At 37.2% G+C, this 16412-nt stretch overlaps 1 protein-coding gene across 3 annotated transcripts in view; it reads right to left on the bottom strand.

Annotated features, from left to right (window-relative positions):
- Positions 1-16412, bottom strand: part of DOCK3 (dedicator of cytokinesis 3) — a 580531-nt gene that overhangs the window by 359807 nt on the left and 204312 nt on the right. For all 3 annotated transcript variants that reach the window (XM_047849906.1, XM_047849909.1, XM_047849907.1), the window contains one exon: positions 11269-11365. In XM_047849906.1, the coding sequence (XP_047705862.1) occupies positions 11269-11365 (97 nt within the window). The remainder of the gene's footprint in view (positions 1-11268; positions 11366-16412) is intronic.

Here is a 16412-nt window from a genome sequence, read left to right as displayed (position 1 = left end):
AAGAAGAAATATTGTTAAAATGTCTATATTACCCAAAGCAACCTACACATTTAATGCAATTCCTATCAAATACCTCAATATAAACTTTAACATGTTTCTAAGACAGGTAATACCCCAAGAACCTGGCAAAAACAAATGTAAATTTTCTCTGAGAAATGCTTTTACCCTAGCTTTAAAGAATTCCTAGAGTTATAGTTCCAAAGAACATCAGCTGCAAAACAAAAACAAAACCACCAAAAACAGGATTAAAACAAGGAAATATACACAAGAGTCAGCAAAGAAAAAGACAACTGAATCAGGGGGGCCAGGGTGGCTCAGTCAGGTAAGTGACCAATTTTGGCTCAAGTCATGGTCTCAGTGTTCCTGAGTTCCAGCCCCACATCAGACTCTCTGCTGTCAATGCAGAGCCCACCTCAGATCCTCTGTCTCCCTCTCGCTCTCTGCTCCTGTCCCATTAGTTCGTTCTCTCTCTCAAAAATAAACATTTAAAAATGAAATAAAATAAATTTAATTTATTTTTTTTAATTTTTTTTTCAACGTTTATTTATTTTTGGGACCGAGAGAGACAGAGCATGAATGGGGGAGGGGCAGAGAGAGAGGGAGACACAGAATCTGAAACAGGTTCCAGGCTCTGAGCCATCAGCCCAGAGCCCGACGCGGGGCTCGAACTCACAGACCTCCAGATTGTGACCTGGCTGAAGTCGGACGCTTAACCGACTGGGCCACCCGGGCACCCCAACTATGTTTAAAGAAATAAATGAGCACAGTACATAACAGGAAGAAAAGGCTGTAAAAACTAACCAGGCAGACTTAAAAAAAAATAACTAAAGAATTCTTTGTCTCTTATTTTTTTCCTTTGCTTGTTTGTTTTTGTTTCTTAAATTCCACATGAGGAAAATCATATTGTATTTGTCTTTCTCTGATTTATTCTGCCTAGCACTATTCTCTTTAGCTCCATCCATGTCATTGCAAACAGCAAGATTTCATTATTTTTATGGCTGAGTAATTCTGTTGTATATCTAACCACATCTTCTTTATACATTCAATCAGTAGACATTTGGGCTGATTCCGTATCTTGGCTACTGTAAATAATGTTGCTATAAACATCGGGGTGCCATGTATCCCTTTTGATTAGTGTTTTTGTATTCTTTGGGTAAACACCCAGTATTGCAATTGCTGGATCATATGTAATTCTATTTTTAACTTTTTGAGGAATGTCCATACTGCTTTCCAGAGTGGCTACACCAGTTTGCATTCTCACCAACAGTGCACAAGTATTCTGTTTTCTCCACATCATCACCAACACCTGTTGTTCCTGTGTTGCTGATTTTAGCCATCAGACTCTTAATTATAGAGAACTAACTGATGGTTACCAGAGGGGAGGCACTGAGGGGGATGGGTGGAACAGATGACAGGGATTAAGGAGTGCACTTGTCATGATGAGCACAGGGTGATTTATAGACATGTTGAATTACTATATTACAGTAATTCACCTGAAACTAATATAACACTGTATGCTAACTGGAATTAAAATAAATACTAAAAAAAAATAACCAAAGAGTTTCTAGAACAAATGTAATCAATGAACTCATGGCTCGTTACATAGCACACTAGACATACCTAAAGAAAGAATTAAAAACAAATGAGCTGGGGCGTCTGGGTGGCTCAGTTGGTTAAGCATCTGACCCCTGAGTTCAGCTCAGGTCATGATCTCATAATCATGAGACTGAGCCCTATGTCAGGTTTTGCCAAGCGTGGAGCCAGCTTAAGATTCTCTCTCTTCCTCTGTCCCTCTCCCCCACTCGTGCTTTCTCTCTTTCTAAAATAAAAAAAAATAAAAATTAAAAAAACATATGAGCTAGGTTTCCAACTATATATAAGTTGGAAAAAGAAAAACTGGGTAAACCCACAAAAAAATGTAGAAGGAAATAAAAACAAGAACACAAATTAAATAAATAGAAAATGAGACCATAACTTACGGTTAGCAAAGCCAAAAGTATTACCTGAAAAGGTTACTAAAATAGACAAATCTCTGGCAAGTCAAAGTGAGATGAATAAGGTGGCACAAATAAAGAATGTTAAGAGTGAAAACAGGAATTAACTATTGCAGAAGGCAACTTATGTCTTTACCATTAAAAACATGAAATAGAAATATTCCTAAAACAAAGAAATTCTCAAAATTGACAAGAAAAATCCTGAATGGGGGCACCTAGGTAGCTCAGTCAGTTAAGCATCCGACTTCTGGTTTCTGCTGAGGTCATGATCTCAGGGTTGTGAGATTAAGCCCCATACGGGGTTCTGCTCTGGGCATAGAGCCTGCTGGGGATTCTTTTTATGCCTCTGCCCTTCCCCATCCCCTCTCTCTCTTAAAAAAACAAACAAATCATGAATGATTCCAAAAGCATTAAAGAAATGGAATCAGTAATTTAAAGTATCATTTAATGAAGAAAATACTATCCTAGTTTAAAGGTTAGTTCTATCAGCTATTCAAGGAACAGTTAATCACAGGGGCTCCTGGGTGGCTTAGTCGGTTGAGCGTCCAACTTAGGCCCAGGTCATGTTCTCACAGACCGTGAGTGTGAGACCCATGTTGGGCTCTGTGCTGACAGCTCAGAGCCTGGAGGCTACTTCAGTTTCTGTGTCTCCCTCTTTCTCTGCCCCTCCCCCACTTGTGCTCACTCTCTCTCAAAAATAAACATTAAAAAAAAAATAAAGGAACAGGTAATCACAATCTTATATAAGCTTTTTTAGGAAAATAGAAAAAGAGAAAACTCTCCAATTCATTTTATGAGGTTAGTATAACCTTGATACCTAAACCAGACCAAGGACACTGGAGAAAGGAAAATTACAGACCAGTCTCACTCTTGAACATGGGCAAAAAAAAAAAAAAATGGAATTAACATTAATGTCAACCAAGAGTGGAATGGAGGGGCGCCTGGGTGGCGCAGTCGGTAAGCGTCCGACTTCAGCCAGGTCACGATCTCGCGGTCCGTGAGTTCGAGCCCCGCGTCGGGCTCTGGGCTGATGGCTCGGAGCCTGGAGCCTGTTTCCGATTCTGTGTCTCGCTCTCTCTCTGCCCCTCCCCCGTTCATGCTCTGTCTCTCTCTGTCCCAAAAATAAATAAACGTTGAAAAAAAAAATTAAAAAAAAAAAAAGAGTGGAATGGATAAATAGGGCATAATCACATGGAATACTATATAACCATGAAATGAACAACTACTAATACAACATGAATAAATGTGAGAACATACTACTGAGGGATAAAAGGAAGTTGTAGAAAAATATGTACAGAGTAATTCTAACCATATAAACACTGAAACAAATGTATACCATTTAGGATTACATACATATTATGTATGTAATACACACACACACACACACACATATATTTTTTAAATAACATATACAGGATCTAAAAAAGTATAAATTACAGAAGCAGAGAACAGAGATGTTGGTCAAAGAGTACAAAGTTCCAATTACAGAGGATGAAAAAGCTACAGACCTAACATACAGGCATGAGGGCTATACTCTACAATACTGCCTTGATTACTAAAAATACGCTAAGAGAGTACATTTCAAGGGCACTCATCACACACAAGGAATGGTAACTATGTGAGGAAAAGGTGACATGCTTATTAGGTTGCCTCTAGCACTCATTTCATCAATTACATATATATTGAATCATCATGTTATACACCTTAAATTATATACAATCTTTATTTAAAATATATAAATGAAAAAAATTAATTGACCATATTTGTGTGGTCAATTATTATCTCTATCTATTCCACCGATGTATACGCCTATCCTTTTGTCAATACCTTTTGTCTTGATTACTGTACTTCATAGTAAGTCTTGAAATCACATACACACAAAAAAAATCACATACTCCAACTTAGTATATATTGCAGAATCAATGTAATCAATTTCTATCCAAAAGTGCGCACTGAAATTTTGTTTGCTACTGTGTTGATGCAAAAATTCATTTTGAAATTAATGGATATCTTAACAAAATTTAGTTTTCCACCCCGCAAGCATGACTTCTTGCTCCATTTATTTAGGTCTTCTTTAATTTATTTCAGTAATGTTTTATATAGTTTTTAGTAGACAAGTGTTGCACATACTTTATTAAACTGATCTAATGCTAACCAAACATGCTTCAGTTTCTTAGCATATCTTGTGTTTGGGTGGTAGTGGGGGTAGATCTGGGCTTTGAATAGGATGTTCTTGCCTTACTGCACTGGTTAAGTCTTCTAGTCTTCTAGTACTATGTGGAATAAAACTGTTAAAAGCAGACTTCCTCACCTTGTTCCCAAAAGCAGACTTTCACAATTAAGTATGATATTCGCTGTAGGTTTTAATGAATGCCCTTTCTCAGGGTGAAAAAGTTCCCTTTATTCAAAGTTTGCTGAGCATTTTTATCATAAGAGTGTTGGATTTCCTCAAATGCTTTTTCTGAATCATTTTGCTATCTTTTCTTCTTTAGACTGTTGGTAGAATTCACCAGTGGAACTATCTGTGCCTAGACATTTCTTTTTGGGAAGGATTTTCATAAATTCAATTACTTTAATACCTGTAGCATAATCAGATTACCTATTTTACCTTGGGTGAATTTGGCAACTTGTGATTTTCAAGGATTTGTTTGATTCATCTAGATTCTCACTTACATGTTATGAAGTTGTTTATAACATTTTCTTATTGTCAATTTAATGTCTGTGGAATCTACAGTGATATCTCTTTCTTTAGTCCAAATGTATTGGTAATTATTATTTCAGTTGTTTTCTTTGTAAGTCTTGGTAGATGTCTATTAATTTTATTGATATTTTAAAAACTGGCTTTTGGTTTGACTGATTTTTCTGTTTTTCTATTTTTAATTTCATTAATCCCTGCTCTTTATTTTTTCTTTCATTCTGCTTGCTTGGGTTTATCTTCTTTTATTAGATTCTTGAAGTAGTTATTGATTTGATACCATGTTTTTTTTAATTATATGCACTTAATGCTATAAATGTCCCTCTCAGCACTGCTTCAACTGCATTCCACACATTTTAATACATTATATTTTTTATGAATATAATTTATTGTCAAATTGGTTTACATACAATACCTAGTGCTCATCCCAAGTGCCCTCCTCAATGCCCATCACCCATTTTCCCTCTCCCCCACCCCTCATCCACCCTCAGTTTGTTCTCTGTATTTAAGACTCTCTTGTGGTTCGCCTCCCTCCCTCTCTGTATCTATTTTTTTCCCCTTACCTTCCCCCATGGTCTTCTGTTAAGCTTCTCAAGATCCACATATGAGTGAAAACATATGGTATCTGTCCTTCTCTGACTGACTTATTTCACTCAGCATAATACCTTCCAGTTCCATCCACGTTGCTGCAAATGGTAGGAGTTCATTCTTTCTCATTGCCAAGTAGTATTCCATTGTATATATACACCACATCTTCTTTATCCATCCATCAGTTGGTGGACATTTAGGCTCTTTCCATAATTTGGCTATTGTTGAAAGCGCTGCTATAAACACTAGGGTAACGTGACCCTATGCATCAGCACTCCTGTATCTCTTGGGTAAACTCCTATTAGTGCTATTGCTGGGTCATAGGGTAGTTCTATTTTTAATTTTTTGAGGAACCTCCACACTGTTTTCCAGATAATACATTATATTTTCATTTATATTCATTTAAACATATTTTTTATTTCTTGAGACTTCCTCTTTGATCCATGGTTTATTTAACAGTGTGTTAATTTCTAAGTGCTTCAATATTTTCCTGTTGTCTGGTCCTGATTTCTATTTTGTTTCCATTAATGTCAGATTATCCTTTGTATGACATGAATTACTGAACATTTGTTGAGTTGTTCTATGACCCAAGATATTGTCAATCTTGGTGAATGTTCCACATGTGCTTGAAAACAATCTGTATTCCAATTTTATCGGATGGAACAGTCTAAAACTTTCAATTAGATCCCAATGGTTGATGGCATTGTTCAGTTCTTCACTATCCTTGGGGACTTTTGTCAAGTGGTTATATCGATTACTAGGGGAAAGGGTCATAAATCTCCAAATATAATAAATGATTTCTCCATTTTCTCTATTCAGTCCTTTCAGGTTTTATTTCATTTATTTTGCAGCTGTTTTTTGGTGCATGCATATTTAAGATTGTTACATCTTCTTGGTAAATTGATCTTTTTACCACTCTGTGATATCCCTTTTCTTTATTCTGATATCAACTTTAATTAATAGTAATATAATTCATTTCATTTATTTTTATTTATATTTAAGGAAGAAATAATTCATAATTAATATAATAATATTTTTTACTGTAGCCATTCAAGCTTTTTTTTATTGTTTGAATGGTATGTATTTTTCTAACTTTTCACCTCCTATGTCATTATATGTGGAGTTTCTTACAGCACACAGTTAAGTCTTTTTTATCAACTCTGCCAATTTTCATCTTTTTATTATTCATATATTAGGATTTAAATCCACCATTTTAGTATTTATTTTTTTGTTCCCTCTGTTTCACCTTCCTCTGTTTTCCCTTTCTTAATTTCGTATAGGTTATTTGAGCATTTTAGTATTCCATTTTGGTTTATTGATAGCATTTTTATTATATTGCTTTGTGTAACAGTTTTAATGATTGCTCTAGAGATTATAACATATATGCATAATGTATTATAATCTACTAGTATCAACATCTTACTACTTGAAATAGAATGCAGATACCACAGTTTATGTCCCTTTCCCTCACCATTTTAGATACAACTTTCTTAAATATAAACCTCTACATACACTGAAATCCATATCAGTGTTATAATTTCTGCTTTGTCTCCTCAAAGACTACTTTAAAAACCTAACAGAATTTACCCCTTCTATTGATTTCTTCATTCCTATATTCCAAGTGTCCTTACATTATCTCTTACTTTGTATCTGATAAATATCCATTATAGCTACTATTTTAGAACCAATCCAACGGCAACAAATTTTCTTAGGGTTCCTTCATCTAAAAATGTGTTTATTTCTCCTTTATTCCTGAAATATATTTTTCCTGGATACACAAATCTGGGGTAACATCAGGGTTTTTTTCTTTCAGTACTTGAAAAATGTTGGGCCACTCCCTTGTGTCTTCCATAGTTTCTGACGACAAATTTGCTGTCATTCAAATTGTCATTTCCCTAATGGTAATGTGTTGTTTCCCTTTTAAAACTTTTTCTTTGGCGGGTGGGGGGATGGGTCAAATAGGTGAAGGGGAGGGATTAAGAGTACACTTATCATGATGAGTACTGAATAATGTACAGAATTGTTGAATCACAAAATTGCACACCTGAAACTAATCTAACACTGTATAGTAATTATATTGGAATTTTAAAATACATTAAAAAAATTTTTTTTTAATTTTTTTTTTCAATGTTTATTTATTTTTGGGACAGAGAGAGACAGAGCATGAACGGGCGAGGGGCAGAGAGAGAGGGAGACACAGAATTGGAAACAGGCTCCAGGCTCTGAGCCATCAGCCCAGAGCCCGACGCGGGGCTCGAACTCACGAACCGCGAGATCGTGACCTGGCTGAAGTCGGACACTTAACCGACTGTGCCAGCCAGGCGCCCCAAAATTTTTTTAAATATATATACATATATACAAAGATTTTCTTCTTGTGCCTTAATTTTCAGAAATTTAACTACAATGTGATTGTGCATGGATTTCTTTAGGTTTATCCTGTTTAGAGTTTACTCGACTTCTTGGCTTACATCTTTTACCAAATTTGGGAAGACTTAAGCCATTATTTCTTCAATTTTTTTTAACTCCACATTCTGTCCTTTCTGTCTAGTCCTCTGATGACTTAAATGTTATATCTTTTGTTATTGTCCCACAGGTCTCTGAAGCTAAGTTTACTTTTCCATTTAGTTTCTCTCCATTATTCAGACTGGATAATTTCTTTTGATCCATCATTAAGCTCACAAATTCCTTCCTCTGTTCTTTCCATTCTGCTATTGAGTTTATCTAGTAATTTTTAAATTTTTGTTAGTGTATTTTTCAGTTCTAAAATTTTCATTTGATTCTTTAAGTTTTCTATTTCCTTGCTGCAGTTTCAAGAGTGTTTTCATTTGTTTCAAGAGTGTCTCTTCATCCCAATGGCTAACAGACACATGAAAAGATGCTCAACATCGCTCATCATCAGGGAAATACAAACCAAAACTACATTGAGATACCACCTCACACCAGTCACAGTGGCTAAAATTAGCAACTCAGGAAATAACAGGTGTTGGTGAGGGTGTGGAAAAAGGGGAACCCTTTTGCACTGCTGGTAGGAATGCAAACTGGTGCAGCAACTCTGGAAAACAGTGTGGAGGTTCCTCAAAAAATTAAAAATACAATTACCCTATGACCCAGCAATAGCACTATTAGGAATTTATCCAAAGGATACAGGAGTGATGATTCATAGGGGTACATGTACCCTAATGTTAATAGCAGCATTATCAACAATAGCCAAATTATGGAAAGAGCCTAAATGCCCACTGCCCATCAAATGATGAATGGATAAAGAAGAAGTGGTGTAAAAAAAAAAAAAGGTGTGTGTGTGTGTGTGTATAGTGTGTATATAGTGTGTGTATATATATATAGTGTGTCTATATATACTGTGTGTGCATATACATATGTGTGCATATATATATATATAGTGTATACAGTGTATGTGTATACACACACACACACACACACACACACACAATGGAATACTACTCGGCAATGAAAAATAATGAAATCTTGCCATTTGCAACAACGTGGACAGAACTGGAGGGTATTATGCTAAGTGAAATAAGTCAGTCAGAGAAAGATATCATGTTTTCACTCATATGTGGAATTTTAGAAATTTAATAGAAGACCATGGGGGAAGGGAAAGAAAAAAAAAGTTACAAACAGGCAAACTATAAGAGACCTTTATTTTTATTTTTTAAAATTTTTGTGTATGTTTTTATTTATGAGAGAGGGAGAGAAACAAAGCATGAGCAGGGGAGGGGCAGACAGAGAGAGAGATACAGAATCTGAAGCAGGCTCCAGGCTCTGAGCTGTCAGCACAGAGCCCAAATGGGGCTCAAATTCATGTACCACAAGATCATGACCTGAGCTGAAGTCAGACGCTTAACCAACTGGGCCACCCAGACTTTTAAATACAGAGAACAAACTGAGGGTGGAAGGGGGTGGGGAGGCAGGTAAAACAGGTGATGGGCATTGAGGAGGGCACTTGCTGGGATGAGCACTGGATGTTGTATGTAAATGGTGAATCATGGGAATCTACTCCCAAAGCCATGAGCACATTGTATACACTGTATGTTAGCTAAATTGACAATAAATTATATAATAAATAAAATAATGTAAGTAAATAAAGATGCAAATTAAAAAAAAAAACAAGAGTGTCTCTAATTGCTTGCTGGAGCAATTTTACAAAAGCAGTTTTAAAACCCCTGTTGATGATTCCAATGTCTTTGTAATTTCAAAGTTGGCATCTGTTGATTATCTTTTCTTCTTAAAGTTTTCCTGATATTTTACATGACAAATAAATTTAGTCTGTATACTGGACATTTTAAGTATTGTACTATGACATTCAGATTCCTGTTTAAAACTTCTGTTTTAGTAGGTGGTCAATCTACTTAGATTCAGAATGCAATTCTAGGCTCACTTTTGTGGTCTGTGATTCATATGTCAATTTCGTATATGAAGTCTTTCCAGTGCTCTTCTGGTTTTCCCCATTTGTGTGTTACCTAGATAGCAGAACTCTACTTCACTTACACTCTGCATGGATTTGGGTGGGGAGAAGCACTGCTTCATTTCAGCAGGACAAGGATGAAAAATAGAGGACTGTTCACATGGTGTACTAGAGCGGAGCACTATCTCGTAATGGGGAGGTTAAAGTCAGTTTTGCCTATAGGCTCAGCTGGGAAGGGACCCACTTATTCTTATAAGGGAAATGGAAATCAAGAGCTCCAACCACAGGCTCCTCTGTGGATGGAGGCTGCTTCCTTACTTTAGAGCATAGAAGGAAGTCATAGTTTTGCCCACAGAACTCTGCAAAATAAGGGCATCACTATGTTAACACTGGGTAGTTGTGAAATCCAGAGTCCCACCCACAGGCTCTGCTGTAGAAAAGTGCCACCTTGCAAGTGGTGGTGAAGTGAAAGTCAGAATCTTCCCACAGACTCCAATGAAGAGAGGCACTGCCTAATTACTATAGTGGGGAGGGGTAGAAGTCAGTGTTTGACCTAAGGCTCCACTGGAGAGAGACATGTGTTACTGCACATGGGAGTAAGAGTGTGTGTATGAGATGGAGTAGTTCCACTATTGCAATGCCTATTTGGGTGGGTATGAGGGTGCAGCTTTTATTGCAATGTTTGTCTGGAGAACAGAAAGGATAGATTAAAAGGTTTCTGTCTTGCTGTGCCATCCTTTGGCTTAAAAAAAAAAGGCTTTCTTTGATGCTTTTTGTGTGCACCCAACAGTATATCCAGGTTGTGGGCTTATCTAGAGCCCAGGCCAAAGTATATGGGTGGCAAGAAAAAACAACAATCAGGGAACTCACTCAATCCTTGAGTCCAAAGGTCCCTAATCACTCCACCTTCTCTTCCTTTACTTTCAGAGTTTTCTGGCAGGTGATTTATGGGTTTTGTCCAGGATTTTTGTTGTAATTACTAAGAAGAATATACAGAATGTGTTTATTCCATCTTGTTCGAACCCAAACCTTGTCACTCATGTTTAGCCCTGATTTTGTGTGTCCTATCACTCTCCTGTTTCCAGAGGATATGGGCTGGGTTTTTACTAATCTTTCTATTAATTACGGGCTTAGCAAAGCATGTCATATATGACATTTCCTATCAGCTTACTAGCTATAAGAAACTGTGGATACAACTTCTTGGCCTTTACCCACCATTAGGCTCACAATGCAACTCTTAAGTTTGTTCATTCATTCAGTAAATACCTATTTTATGAAAGCTTCTGGAGCTACAGCAGTGAGTAAGACAGTTAAAATCCCTGGTGTTAAGGAACTTAAATTCCATTGACTGGGATAGGGTGGAGGGACTGCAGGCATACAAATAATGTATTCTCCTCAGATTGAACAACATTCCGTGTACTATGTCTCAGTTAATATTAGGAACATACATTGAAAAGTTGCAAATATTCAGAAATCTAAAAATTTGTAATTGGCATAGGTAAGATAAATTTTTTCACTTGGTATAATGGAATTTTAATGATCTAGTAAGCCAGTTATCAACTACTTACCACATAGAGTTGTTTCCACAGACTGGACCATTCTTGTAGAGTTGCTGTAACCTCAGTCACAATAGAATCTTCAAGTGGAACCACAGTTTCATACTGCCTACAACCAGACACACAACAAACAGCCACATTATCTTTGATAAAATACCAGAATGCTATCTATTGACATTTTTAATGTGTGTAATTCAAATTTTAAATTCACGCAAATATAAAAGAGAGGTACATCCAACTGATTAAAGACTCTTTTGCAGTAATATGATGCAACAATGTAAATGGACTGAATTAATGTAAAAATACCTGGGTTTTGCTATATAAGTCCTCAATTTTACTTTTAGAAATACTGCCTTTAAAACAGACTTTTTTTTAATTTTTTTTTTCAACGTTTATTTATTTTTTTTTGGGACAGAGAGAGACAGAGCATGAACGGGGGAGGGGCAGAGAGAGAGAGGGAGACACAGAATCGGAAACAGGCTCCAGGCTCTGAGCCATCAGCCCAGAGCCTGACGCGGGGCTCGAACTCCGGGACCGCGAGATCGTGACCTGGCTGAAGTCGGACGCTTAACCGACTGCGCCACCCAGGCGCCCCTAAAACAGACTTTTTAAGAAAAAAGAAATAGGGGCGCCTGGGTGGCGCAGTCGGTTAAGCGTCCGACTTCAGCCAGGTCATGATCTCGCGGTCCGTGAGTTCGAGCCCCGCGTCGGGCTCTGGGCTGATGGCTCAGAGCCTGGAGCCTGTTTCCGATTCTGTGTCTCCCTCTCTCTCTGCCCCTCGCCCGTTCATGCTCTGTCTCTCTCTGTCCCCAAAATAAATAAACGTTGAAAAAAAAAAAAAAAGAAAAAAGAAATAAAGAGGGCACTTGTGATGAGTACAGGGTGTTGTACTGAAGTGTTGAGCCACTATACTGTATACCTGAAGCTAGTATTATACTGTATGTTAACTAGAATTTCAATAAAAATACACAAAAAAGAAAAAAATAAATACAAAATAAAGGATTTTTAAAATAATTTTTTAAAGTTTATTTTTCAGAGAGACATAGGGCGAGGAGGGAGGGGCAGAGACAGAGGGAGACATAGAATCCAAAGATGACTCCAGGCTCCGAGCTGTCAGCACAGAGCCCAAAGCAGGGCTGGAACCCATGAACCATGAGATCATGACCTGAGCCGAAGTCAGACACTTAACCAACTGAACCACTCAGGAGCCCCTAAAACAGAATTTTTTTAAAGACCGTTTTTAAGCCTTTTTCTTTAAGGAAAGACCATATACTGCCCAAGTCTTGCTTAAATTAATTTTTTAAGTTATTTGTGCCCTTTAACACTTAACAGTAATGCAAAGATCTGATGGAAATGAGGGGAAGGGGACCCACGCACTGATTTCTAAAACATTTTATAAACCCTTCATTATACTGGTATTTTCTATTTTCTTAGAAAACTGTGTCAGTAGAGGAATTCTGGGTCTGGTAGAGGAATTCTGATCCTGGAAAGGGTCAGAAAGGTACTGGGTTTCCCTCAGCCTACCCCGTAAGCAGCATCGACTGTGGTGCCATTCCCTGTGCTAACTGCCAAGGATTTATCAGTGAACAAAAGTGGACAGGGTTCCTATCTTCAGAGAGCTCTTGTTCTGGATAGGCAATTAACAGACAAATAATCACAACATACATAAATGAACAGTGATGAATCTAAGAAGGAAATTAAAGTGTACAATGAGAGATTTTAGCTGGGAGACATGATTTAAAAAGAAAGGATCAGTGAAATCTTCTCTGAAGAAGTAGAATGGCCCAAAAGATGCAAAAAGGTCATGAGAGGAAAAGTGTGTGGAGAGGGAGAAAACCAGGTATGGTGTCACTTGCAGAGGAAACAGTATACAAGAAGCCACCAAAATTAGAAAGAATTTCACATAAACAAGAACTTTAAAAAAGCCAGTAATGCTGAAGCCAGCTCTGACAGGGCCTTTTCAAATGATACTAAATGTTCCAGATCTTAACTCAAGTAAAACGACTGAAAAGTTACTGAAAGGTTGTTCAAAGTAGGGGCATAACTTGGTAATATTTTTATAATGTCTATGCCAATTGTGAGGGATAATGAAATATTTTCTGGTATAAAAATTTTATATACTGATATGCTGAGGTGATTAGAATCTATAATTCTGATTTATTAACCATATTCAACCACCTGGAAATAGCAAAATATTATACAAACTATTATCATTATGTATTATGTCTTTATACAGTATGATAGGTGACAAACCACTGTGTTCAAAGATGACTCAGTACATTGAGTATCAATGAATATATGTTACTTGATGGTGTTTTATGGCTTTATTGTTGTATTTTGTGTGCTTCAGTCCAACAGATAAAAAGAATCTTCTTGGAATGATGCCAGAGAACTATCCACATTGATCAAATTTATAAGCTGATTAAAATAAAAACTTCCAAAAATTAACAACTCAGGAAACAACAGATGTTGGCAAGGAAGCGGAGAAAGGGGAACACTTTTGCAGTATTGGTGGGGTTGCAAACTGGTGCAGCCACTCTGGAAAACAGTACGGAGGTTCCTCAAAAAATTAAAAATAGTGGGACACCTGGGTGGCTCAGTCAGTTAAGTGTCCGACATCGGCTAGGTCATGATCTCATGGTTTGTGAGCTCAAGCCCCACATCAGGTTCTCTGCTGTTGGCACTGAGTCCACTTTGGATCCTCTGATTCTCTCTCTCTCTACCCCTCCCCCGCTCTCCAGTGTGCATGTGCACACACAGGCGCTTCACTCTCTCTCAAAACAAACAAACAAAAAAATTAAAAATAAAGCTACCCTATGATCCAGCAATTGCACTACCAGGTATTTATCCAGATGATATGAAAATGCTAATTCAAAGGGGCCCATGCACCCCAATGTTTATAGCAGTACTATCAACAATAGCCAAATGATGGAAAGAAGCCAAATGTCGACTGATGAATGGATAAAGAAGATGTGGTATATATGTACAATAGAATACTACTCAGCAATCAAAAAGAATGAAATCTTGCCATTTGCAACAACATAGATGGAACTAGAGTGTGCTATGCTAAGTGAAGTAAGTCAGACAAAGACAAATATCATATGATTTCACTCATATATGGAATTTAAGAAACAAAAGAACATAGGGGAAGGGAAGAAAAAATAAGATAAAAACAGAGAGAGAGGCAAACCATACAGACTCTTAAATACAGAAAGCAAACTGGAGGGTTGCTAGAGGGGGCATGGGTTGGGGATGGGCTAAATGGATAAAGAGCATTAAGAAGGGCACTTGTTGGGATGAGCACTGGGTGTTCTAGGTAACTGATGAATCACTGGGTTCTACTGAAACCAATACTAAACAGTATGTTAACTAACTAGAATTTAGATGGATAGATAGATAGATAGATAGATAGATAAAAACTTTCATCAAAGGCTTAAGAGTAAAATGGGATATATTTTTTTTTCCTTGTGTCACTAGCATCCAAGGCAGTGACTCCAAGACTCAACTTTACCAATTATTTCAGGTGCTACTACAACAGTTTAAATAAATGGTTTAATTTAGTTTAACTCTTAAAAATAAGTCATACTGAACTTCTCAGATTAAGGAGAGTAAGCCAGTGACAAATGACAGATCTGAAAAAGAAGTCTTAATGACTTACTACAAAAAACTGAATTCAAGGAGAAGACATCCTTTATTTCTTCAAATTACTGGATAACTGCATATAAACATTAATTTCTGAAATTATTTTTATATTCTATGTTTTTAAGAGTGCTACAGAGATAATCAGGAGATTTATAGAAACAATCAGGGAGATCACAATCTTAATAACAAAATTTAAATATAAAGCACAAATAGATGCTATGTGACATCAACTATAAGTTTTTGTGCAATTCTGAAGGAAAATGTTCACTGTAAACTGACGATAAAGCTTCATGAAGGAAGTGAGGTTCCCAAAGGAAGGTTAGGTTTGAAAAGCAAGGAGGTAGAGAGAGGACCCTTTAGGCTGTAATAAGCTATAAAAAAGGTACAGAGAAAACAATGAGCAAAACATATTAAAGAGGATTCATGCTGGGGACACACAGGTAACTGAAAAGACAGAAGGTATTATCAGGGCAAGGCTAAGAGATTTAAACCTGGCCCTATGGAAAGAGACACAGGAGATGTTATAAGAGTGTTGTGTTTTAAAAGAGAGAGGGAAACAGAGGCGCCTGGGTGGGTCAGTTGGTTGAGCATCTGACTTTTTTTTTTTTTTGGCAAGTAAAGAATTTTATTATTTTTTTTGTTTTCTTTTTTTTCTAAATATAATTTGTTGTCAAATTGGTTTCCATACAATAGCCAGTGCTCATCCCAACAAGTGCCCTCCTTCCTGCCCATCACTCACTTTCCCCTCTCCCCTACCCCCATCAACCTCAGTTTGTTCTCAGTCCTTAAGAGTCTCTTATGGTTTGCCTCCTTCCCTCTCTTCCCCTTCCCCTCCCCCATGGTCTTCTATTAAGTTTCTCAAGATCCACATATGAGTGAAACATATGGTATCTATCTTTCTCTGCCTGACTTATTTCACTTAGCACAATACCCTCCAGTTCCATCCACGTTGCTGCAAATGGAAGGATTTCATTCTTTCTCATGCCAAGTAGTATTCCATTGTATATATAAACCACATCTTCTTTATCCATTCGTCAGTTGATGGACATTTAGGCACTTTCCATTATTTGGCTATTGTTGAAAGTGCTCCTATAAACATTGGGTCCAAGTGCCCCTATGCATCAGCACTCCTGTATCCCTTGGGTAAATTCCTAGCAGCGCTATTGCTGGGTCATAGAGTAGATCTATTTTTAATTTTTTGAGGAACCTCCACACTGTTTTCCAGAGTGGCTGCACCAGTTTTCATTCCCACCAGCAGTGCAAGAGGGTTCCCGTTTCTCCACATCCTCGCCAGCATCTATAGTCTCCGGATTTGTTCATTTTAGCAACTCTAACTGGCATGAAGTGGTATCTCAGTGGGTTTTGATTTGTATTTCCCTGATGAGGAGTGACATTGAGCATCTTTTCATGTGTCTGTTGGCCATCTGAATGTCTTTGGAAAAGTGTCTATTCATGTCTTCTGCGCATTTCTTCACTGGATTATTTGTTTTTCAGGTGTGGAGTTTGGTGAGTTC

This window comes from Prionailurus viverrinus, chromosome A2 (genome assembly GCF_022837055.1).
Source record: "Prionailurus viverrinus isolate Anna chromosome A2, UM_Priviv_1.0, whole genome shotgun sequence".
Classification (NCBI taxonomy): Eukaryota; Metazoa; Chordata; class Mammalia; order Carnivora; family Felidae; genus Prionailurus; species Prionailurus viverrinus.
This window is presented reverse-complemented; position numbering and strand designations above follow the sequence as displayed.